Source organism: Octodon degus, unplaced genomic scaffold, assembly GCF_000260255.1.
Source record: "Octodon degus isolate 3935 unplaced genomic scaffold, OctDeg1.0 scaffold00039, whole genome shotgun sequence".
Taxonomy (NCBI): domain Eukaryota; kingdom Metazoa; phylum Chordata; class Mammalia; order Rodentia; family Octodontidae; genus Octodon; species Octodon degus.
In genome coordinates this window covers 14,068,213-14,077,816 of record NW_004524615.1, presented here as the reverse complement: position 1 = coordinate 14,077,816, position 9,604 = coordinate 14,068,213, and the positions used below count along the sequence as shown (strand labels likewise).

The window sequence follows — 9,604 nt, the reverse complement described above, 5'->3', positions numbered from 1 at the left end:
ATGTGGTGCTGGGGGATTGATCTGCGGTCCCTGTGCTTTGCCAAGCTTGTTCTAAGTAGGTGCTTTAGACCACTGAGCCATCTCACCAACCCCTTTTTTCCTTATTTTTAATAATGTTTTAGTGAAGCAATAACAATACAAGAGTCACAGCAATAAGGATACAGATGTGTTTCTGCTTTTGAAAATTAGTGCCCAGGAGATGAATTGTTGGGCTTTAAGTATTATAGGTGTTAAAAGAGAAAACTTAATTTTAATTGCTGCATGAAGGTAAAAATGAGAGCTTCACCTGCTGTCTTTATCCCAGGGTAGAGCTCACAGAGACATTACTGGTTTGGACCCTTGGAAGGGTCTGGTGCTAGGAAGTGCACCTACTCAAGGCCCACGAGGGTATCAGTGGAAGTGGGAAATGACCATATCGCTCTTGTTTTAATTTTTTTATATATATATATTTTGCCAGATCTCTTACATGATCTCAGCCTGGGCAAGAATGTGCAAAATCCTTGGGAAAGAATTTCAGCAGTACCTTCCGGTGGTTATGGGGCCTTTAATGAAAACAGCTTCAATCAAGCCAGAAGTAGCCCTCTTAGACAGTAGGTGTTTTTGCAAAGGCCTGTCAGCTGTGCTGTTTCTATGCTACTGGTTTTCATATGCATTTTTCTTATGTAAATAGCCCAAGACATGGAGAACATGAGTGATGACGACGGCTGGGAATTTGTGAACCTTGGAGACCAACAGAGTTTTGGTATTAAAACTGCAGGACTGGAAGAAAAATCAACCGCTTGTCAGATGTTGGTAGGAAATAATTTTAATAAAATTATTTGGAGCCTAGGAATCAACCCCAGAACCTTAATACTAATCTACATCCCTACCCCCATTTTTTATTTTGAGAGTCATGCTGAGGTGCTTGGGCTAAGCTGGAATTTGGGATCCTCCTGCCTCAGCCTCCTAGAATACTAGAATTACGGGCACACTACTACACCTGGCTGTCCCTGTAGCTCAGGCTGTCTTCATAGTTATTGCAGTCCTCCTGCCTCAGCTTCCTGAGTGCTGGGATTACAGGAATGTTGTGCTACTATTCCTGATTTACTGATGTTTTTAATACCAAGAAATGGTAAGTTGAATGAAGATTGATAAATTACTGTGTCCTGGAATATTAGACAGTTGTGACAAAAGGATTAAAGAATAAGTTTTTTTTTTGCTCTGAATGCCCTCAGGGGTGGTTTGGCTGGCTGGAGTGTTGTGGGGATCAAACTACAGCAACCTGAGGCTGACAGCTTTGTGGAAGCAGCCACTTAAAGAACTGAGCTAAGGCCAGGCCCCCAAGAATAAGTTTTTGTGAAGAAAAATTTTGTTTTGTTTTTGGAGAGAAGTAGCTCAAGCTGGCCTTTAACTCACTTTGTAGCCCAGGCTGGCCTCAAACTCACAGCAGTCCTTGTGCTCAGCCTCCTCCCAAGTGCTAGGAATACAGGCCTGTGCCCCCAGCTAAGATCATGTGTTTGTGCTCCATCTACAGTAGATAGCTGAGGTTATCTTTTGAATAAGTGAGTACAAATGTACTTATGTGGTGTTAGCTAAGCTAAACTAATATGATTTCAGCTGTGTGAGACTCACGGGTATGGCAGGAAAATCCAGATGCTAACCTTATGTATGATGAGCATGTGTCATAGGTAACAAAAGATGATCTTTTAAAGTTATAATTAAATGACAGTATGTCATATATTTAGCAGTTAGGTTAGCTGTGATAAAAGTGGCTTAAATTCTGTTATATATTTTTGTATTGCTGTGTTCTCTTTGGTTCATTTCAATGTGTGTTTCTTAAACTAATCTTCAGTACTTACTGCCCATATATGTTTTATAAACATGTTGGATTTTTGTGGGGGTTTTTTCTCTAGAGAAGAAATACAAATGTAACATCTTCCAAAAAATGACGCAAGCTTTTTGATGTAGTAGAGGAGATTGAAGAAAGTTTTTCCCATTCACTGTTCAAATTTTTTTTTTCTTTTCTTTTTTTTTTTTTGGTGGAACTGGGGATTGAACTCAGGCCCTTGCACTTGCCAGGGAAGCACTTATTCTACCGAGCCATCTCATCTGCCCCAGACTTTTTTTTTTGCAGAATCGGGGATTGAACTCAGATCCTTGCGTTTGCCAGTTAAGCACTTATCCTACTGAGCCATCTCCCTGGCCCCCTGATTTTTTTTTAATAATTCAAAATAAGCCTGGCCCAGTGGTGGTGCCTGCAGGGCCACTCCCGCCAGTCTAGAGAGCAGGGCCTTGTGTGTTGCATTTCACTCACATTTACAGGTTAATATCTTTGAACAAAGCTATAGTGATACATTTTGTCAGAAAGTTTTTCAAGGTACATGTTTATAAATTCTCCCACATACAACAAATAAAAACATGAATTACTCCAGACCTTGAATGGTAATATACATTACAATCATTTTATGGCTTTCTCTTTCCTAAGTTCTTACTACTTAGATTAGTTGGAGGGTCTGCATGTGACTTTAAATGTAGAACTAGTAATGATGCAAGGTTTTGTGAACTTTGAGATTTTGCTATTTGCTCATAAATAACCTAAAAACTACCATGGGTGCAGCTCAGTGCGGTCACTCATGCAGTCTCCAGGTTGGAGCAACAGCACTACAAGAAGGAAAAAGGGAAAGCCGTGCATGCGTTCTGATTTCTTCTCTAATATTTTCGTTTCAGGTTTGCTATGCTAAGGAATTAAAGGAAGGTTTTGTGGAATACACCGAACAGGTCGTCAAACTGATGGTCCCTTTACTGAAATTTTACTTTCATGATGATATCCTACAACAGTTGAGCACAAAACGGTCCTGGATTTAGTAAACTAGCGTGTCCTCGATTACTCGACTCTGTGAGAACTGCAGCATTCAGCACCATTATTTGGGCAGCTACAACTGCAGTTAGAGTGCACACCTGGCTCTCTGCATGTGTCTTTGACTGTGCCAGAGATCCGAAGGAGAAATGAAGTGTGCTGCAGTAACTAGCCAGTGTGCGCAGCCTCCTCCAGACGGGAGGGAGTGTTTTATTGGCAAATGTTTACAGGTTTGTGTAGGGGCTGCTTTCCCCAAATATTTTTTGATGATGATAGGAAAATAAGACTTTCCTAGTGGGTTCGAGCCCCACTGACAGGTAACTTTCTGAGACAGAGGTGCCACATGGCTAACGTGGACAGCACCTTTGGGAGAAGCGTCTCTCGGTGGGCCTGCATGTTAGGATTTTTATCAGCAGTGGTCATAATTCATCTAGCCACATGTTATACCTTTACGCACACTTACATACTCTCCTAGGTGGGTGAAATGAGGACAGCCAAGGTGAGGGGCAGAGCTCAAGACTGTCCCCCAGGTCAGAGTCCAATCTCTCACGTGGTGGCCCATACAAAAGCTGGCTTTGGCTGTCAGACTCCCATGGTTCCGGTGGCGAAGCATAATTTCTTTTAAGAAGAAGTTATCCAGACCTTATTTTTTTAAATGATTAGAGAGGAAGCAGTAATGTAATTTTATTGAGAACGATAAAGCTAGCACAGCATAGAAGAGGTCTCGGGAACCTGGAGATGCATGCATTACCCAGCTTCTGGGGAAGGTGCATCTTGGGAAATGCTCCTGCAGCCACCCACAGGGCCTCGTGTTCTTGGTGTGTACTGGTTACATTTGGGTAGCAGGAAACCCTTTATCACGGTATCCATCTTGCTAGCCTTATTTTTTTGGTTGTTTTTCTTTTTGAGACCGAATAATTCAGGCTGTCCTTGAACTCACTCTGTAGCCCAGGCTGGCCTCAAACTTAACAGTGATCCTCCTGTGTCAGCTTCCCAAGTACTGGAATCACAGGCGCGTACCACCATGCCTGGCCACCATTCCACTGTTGTGTTGGTGACAGGAAAGACAGGCGTGTCATAAGGACAGGAAGATTTTTCTACTTTTATGTGTGCTCTATATTTAATACAAGCTCTTAGATAAACAGAAGTTGCCAGTGCTCCTGTAGTTTTATTTAATGTTAAGAAAGGGTATTGGGCTCAGTGAGATAGCTCAGTGGACTAAGCTTCTGTTTAGGCAAGCGCAGGGACCAAGGTTTGATCCCCGGCACCACATGCCACACCGGCCATGCCCACTCCCAGCACCGGGGAAGCTAAAACGAGGATCATTGCAAGCCCAAGCTGCATAGTAAGACACAGTACGAAATAAATTGAAAAAAAAAAATTTAAAAAAGAAAAGAGTGGGGCTGGGGAGATGGCTCACTGGAATATGCGCTTCCCAGGCAAGCGCAAGGGCCCAAGTTCAATCCCTGGTTCCGCCCCCCCCCCCCAAAAAAAAAAGAAAGGGTGCTGCGATGGTCCAATGCTCCTGAGTGCTCATATTTCCTTAACACCACCACGTGTCCGAGTGGCCGCTGCGGAGTCCATGCCTCTTCTCCTGGAGTGTGCGAGAGTCCGGGGTCCTGAGTACCTCACGCAGATGTGGCATTTCATGTGTGATGCACTGATCAAGGCCATTGGCACGGAACCAGACTCGGATGTCCTCTCGGAGATCATGCACTCATTCGCAAAGGTGACTGCTGCTCCCAAGGAGTATTTATAGAGTTGTGTTTGTGTGCTAGTCTTGCTGAATAAAGTAGGGGCGAGTTAGGGGCTTTTAAGATGCTAGAGCATAGATTCTCTTACTGGAAGGGTTAGCTTCTCACTGTGATGCTTTGGCATGTCATAGCTTTTGTTTGTTTAGGAGTAGGCATTGGAGGAAGGGTGCATGTGCCCTGGAAGTGCAGGACCAGTGAGCAGCATGGGACAGGCAGAGGCACGAGGCGTGTGTCCTAGGAAACAGAAGACGTTCTGAACAGTCTGCCCAGCGTTTTCCATCCTCCCCCAGACACCTAGGTGCCACTTTCTTTCGTGTCTAGCTCTGTCCACTGTGCTTTCTCCAGTCCCTCTTATTTTTCCCCATTGACAAGTCTCGCTTGAGCTATTGAAAATAGCCCTCCTCACTCTACTCTGAGAGCCTCTCCTCCCTCCGAGTTCATTCTCGCTTGCTCGAGCACAAACCTTACTGGTCGTTGGATCTCTCCTTTTCCTACTCTCGGTATCACCCTGAGACACACAGCTCCAAATCTTGTGCCAAACTCAGTTTAAAAATCAGATGGAGTTAGAGCCAGGCCTGCTGGTCTATAATCCCAGCATTCAGGAACACTGAGTTTGAGACTAGCCTGGACTACAAAGTGAGTTCAAGGCCATCCTGAACTGCTTATAGAAATCCTGTCTCCAAAAAAAGGTGAGGGTTGGTGTTTATGGATGCAGCTGTGTTCAGAACCTCTTCTGTGTCTCCAAAGCACACGCACTTCTGTGCCTTCCCTCCACTTGAGTGCTCCTTCCTCCAGGTGTGATATCGGTGTATGCTGTACACACAGAGGTGGTTCTTAGGAGCAGGCTGTGTCTGTTCCATCTTTGAACCCTGAGAGCCCAGCGGAGTGCCAAGCACCCACTGACCCATCCGTGTGTAAAGTAGAAGCATGATTTCTAACGATCTCCCCTGTGGAGCACTATCTTTCTAACAGTTCCAGACTAAGTACATAGCTGGTCCTTTTTCTTCCCGGGTACCACATAGTGTTCGTTTTTGTCAGGCCTCTGTAAGACTTGTTGTGGAGTTTAACTTCCGGGTCTCCTAACCATTAAACCTTACGAGTCGCTTTCTTCCCCATCTTCATCAGTGCATTGAAGTAATGGGTGACGGGTGCCTTAATAACGAACATTTCGAGGAACTGGGAGGTATATTGAAAGCCAAACTTGAAGAACATTTTAAAAATCAAGAATTGCGGCAAGGTAAGTTTTCTATCTTTTTATTTCTGCATGAAATTCTTGCCCTTTCGGGGATTATTTAAAAACATTTTCTGGGTGTGTTTTAGTGAAAAGACAAGATGAAGACTATGATGAGCAGGTTGAAGAATCCCTGCAAGATGAGGTAAGTTACTCCCTTCAGAACTTCATGTTCTCCACCATTGTCATCTGAAAGGATTTTTAAAAATATATTTGGTACAGGGTCTCAGCTACACAGTTCGGACTCATAGTGATCCTTCTGTGTTCAGCCTCCCCAGCACTGGGATTATAGGCATGTGCCATCAGATCAGGACTTGGTGGCCAGCTGAGCCACCGATTCTCGGTGGCGCAGGGGATCAAACCCAGGTCCCTGCATTGTCTAAGCAAGCACATAGCCCCTGAACTACCTCGCCAGCCCAGAAAGGTTTTTAAGTACTTCAGTTTCTAACTCGTCTCACTTGTTACTCTGATTATCAGTAATCTAACATGGAAACCTGACATTTCATTCATTGATTTGCTTTGCTTTTGTGGGGACAGGGAGACAGGGTCTCACTGTGTAGTTTCTATTGGCCTGGCACTCACCATGTAGCAGGCTGGCCTCAAACTCAGTGATCCTTGGGCCTCAGCCTCCCAGTACTAGGATTACAGTGCCACCACACCCAGTCTGATTTGCAGAATAATTTGAAATTAACTGATTGGTCTTTTGCATGCTGTGTATGAACCCAGAATACCTCGTATTTTATTTACATGTGGTTGAAATACAACCATTTGTGTTTCACCACTTAAACATCAGTGGCTCAAACTCTGACTGGAAATGTTGCCCAAGGCTTGAGAGGCTTTCTTCCCTGCCCTTCTCTTGCCACACTGCAGGCTCAGCAGACCCTTTGGTGTGGAGGGCCTGTGTCTGCAGTGCCTCCCGGTGGGGGCTGAAGCACCTGGAGCCAGGAGTCGTGACTCCAGCCTCTCTGTCACCCCTCAAGTGAGGACTGTTCTGCCAAAAATAAATAGTATATGAGGGAGAGTTTTTACCTGTCTACTTTTGACTGCGTTCTAGGGAAAAATTTTAAGTGATGCAGTGTAGTTGTCACATACTTTGCTTAGAGACAGGTAAGAGATGCGACATCTGCTTGAATATCTAGGTAATTGATCCGACCCTAAGGTGGGAAAAGGGAAATTCTGTTCTGTAGTTTTGAGATTTTTATACATGTTGTTATGTTAACTCATTTGGGTATTGTTTTCCTTTTCTTCAGGATGAAAATGATGTTTATATACTGACCAAAGTGTCAGATATTTTACACTCAATATTCAGCAGCTACAAGGAAAAGGTGTTACCGTGGTTTGAGCAGCTGCTTCCTTTGATTGTCAACCTAATTGTAAGTTGCTACCTCTCTTCATAGAGTTATTTTGGATGTGTGACCTCGGTTTTGTTGCATCATACAACATCTTACACTTAAGATTAAAGTGGGCCTCAGAAATGTAGTTTTCACTGCACAACTTTATGTATTTTTTGGAATCTGGATTTAACTCAGGAGCTCACACTTGCCAGGCAGGCAGCATGCTGCTGAGTTGTGTCCCAGGCTGCTCTACTGTATGATTTGAATTATCACATTGCTCTATTGCCCTGTATGTTTCCTCATTATGGTCTTGATTGCCAATTAGGTTTTCCATTGACCAGTTACAGTGCTTTCTAAAGACTTAACAGATGATTTTTCATTTTTTTAGATTATGCTGTATTAAATTAATAGAAGGAAACAATGATTACATTTTATTCAGTGAACCTTAGCAAATTCATTTATGATCCTTCTGTTAGTATAGTTGGCTAGTGAACATGTGGGCTTATGTATTCTACTTCTTAAGATACTTCATAGATTTACTTTAGAGTAGTTTAAAGGTTGAAATCAAATGGAATGGGCAATACAGGTTCTTTTCATATACCTCCCCCCACCCACTATCCACACTCCTCACCAGGGCCGTGAATTTGTTACAGCTATGGGGTCTCTGCTGACACATATAATTGCTTTATATTTTCAATATTTTTAAAGATACAAATTAACAGCTGTCAAAAAGAAGGCACACATAGCCTCACTTGTTAAATCAGTGCTATAAAAATGAAGTTCTTCCCTGCTTTTAAGTGTTACCTTTCACAGTATGGCATGACCATGGTCTTGTATTTTTGCTGTGTTGCCCAGGCTGACTGGCGTCTGATTGCTGGGTTCCAGCGCTACCTTGGCCTTTCAGCTGGCTGGGCCTGTGGCACGCAGTCCTATGCCTGGCTGTGTTTGTTCTTCTTCATTAAGTGAATTGACACGTGTTGCGCTAGCATCAGTTCTTCCTGGTCTGTGGTGTCTGATTGTGTAGCTCTGTAACAAAACACCAGTCCTGATAAATTTCATCAGTGTGTGCCTCAGTTTATGGTATAGTTAGAAGAAGTGGCTTTCTGCTGTTGAGTCTGTAGTGCACACCCCATCACGCTTCTGTCTTTACATTCGTTATGTATACTAGAACTAGTGGCTTAAGAGAATCTTGTTTTTTAGTGTCCACACAGACCATGGCCGGACAGACAGTGGGGGCTGTGCATCTTCGATGATGTCATAGAGCACTGTAGTCCAGCCTCATTTAAGTATGCAGAGTACTTCTTAAGGTCCATGCTCCAGTACGTGTGTGACAACAGCCCAGAGGTCAGGCAGGCGGCTGCATACGGCCTGGGAGTCATGGCGCAGTTTGGCGGCGACAACTACCGCCCCTTCTGTACAGGTACGTCAGGCTTGCTACACCTCAGCTCGCCTCCCCACGCCCTTTGTGTCGCAGCCTCACTGTCTTCACCATGTCCCTTATATACCTGTTTCTACTGTATCTTTTTCTCTACTGTATCTTTATTCCCTCTTTCAAATACCTCATCTTAGCACCTAGGAATTTCTCATATTCTCATAGAAATGGAAGTGAAATCTGAATGGAACCAGCCTCCTGCTCCCTAATCTTGCAGGGCATTTCATTTGGGGTTTAAACCACAGCCTTGGGCTGGGGAGGTACAGCTCAGTGGTCTAAGTGCCTGCCTGGCAAGCACAAGGACTTGAGTTCGATCTCTGGTACCACATGCCATGCTGGCCCCAGAACCCCAGGTATGCCCATGCCAACTACTGAAAACAGGCATGGCACACGCCTATAATCCCAGCTTTGGGATGGCTGAGACAGAAGGATCACTGTGAGTCCAGGCTGCATAGTGAGACCCTGTACCTAATTAATTAATTTAAAAAGTTTAAACCACAGCTTTAGTGAATGGTCTTTAAAAATTATTGGAGAGCCTTGGCGTAAAGGTACAAGAATAGGAAGAACTCAAGGTGCAGCCCTGAGCAACTTGGCAAGACCTTGTCTCAGAGATGTAAAGAAAACAAAAAAAGGATAGAGGTGGGGTTGTTTGTCCTGCAGAAATGATCACCAAGACTCAGAAAGTAGACCTGGATCTTGGGCTTCCAGAAAAAAAGAAAAAGAAGAAAGGTAGTCAGAGAACCAGAGACTCAATATGCAGTTGTAAATGATAGAAATTATTTTGCTGATAATTCTCCTGTGAGGGTCACATCCCCCTCTAGGACTATAAGCCAAGAGCAGACACCCCATATACCCTTGGTAAAGAAAAAGACAGGCCACAGCACCTTTTATGAAGAGCTCCCAGAATCTGAGCCCACGTCACAAGCCAGACAGATGGAGAAGTCACCCAGCCCCAGGAAGCAGGCCTTTGACCACTCAAAGTCCTTCAGTGGTGAGAAAAAAAAAGAGGTAAGACGT

At 44.0% G+C, this 9,604-nt stretch overlaps 1 protein-coding gene across 1 annotated transcript in view; it reads left to right on the top strand.

Annotated features, from left to right (window-relative positions):
- Ipo5 (importin 5) overlaps positions 1–9,604 on the top strand; it is a 43,940-nt gene that overhangs the window by 29,760 nt on the left and 4,576 nt on the right. The window contains exons 14-21 of the mRNA XM_023715196.1: positions 458–590; positions 671–792; positions 2,707–2,803; positions 4,393–4,565; positions 5,716–5,827; positions 5,911–5,966; positions 7,072–7,194; positions 8,356–8,575. Of these exons, the coding sequence (XP_023570964.1) occupies positions 458–590; positions 671–792; positions 2,707–2,803; positions 4,393–4,565; positions 5,716–5,827; positions 5,911–5,966; positions 7,072–7,194; positions 8,356–8,575 (1,036 nt within the window). The remainder of the gene's footprint in view (positions 1–457; positions 591–670; positions 793–2,706; positions 2,804–4,392; positions 4,566–5,715; positions 5,828–5,910; positions 5,967–7,071; positions 7,195–8,355; positions 8,576–9,604) is intronic.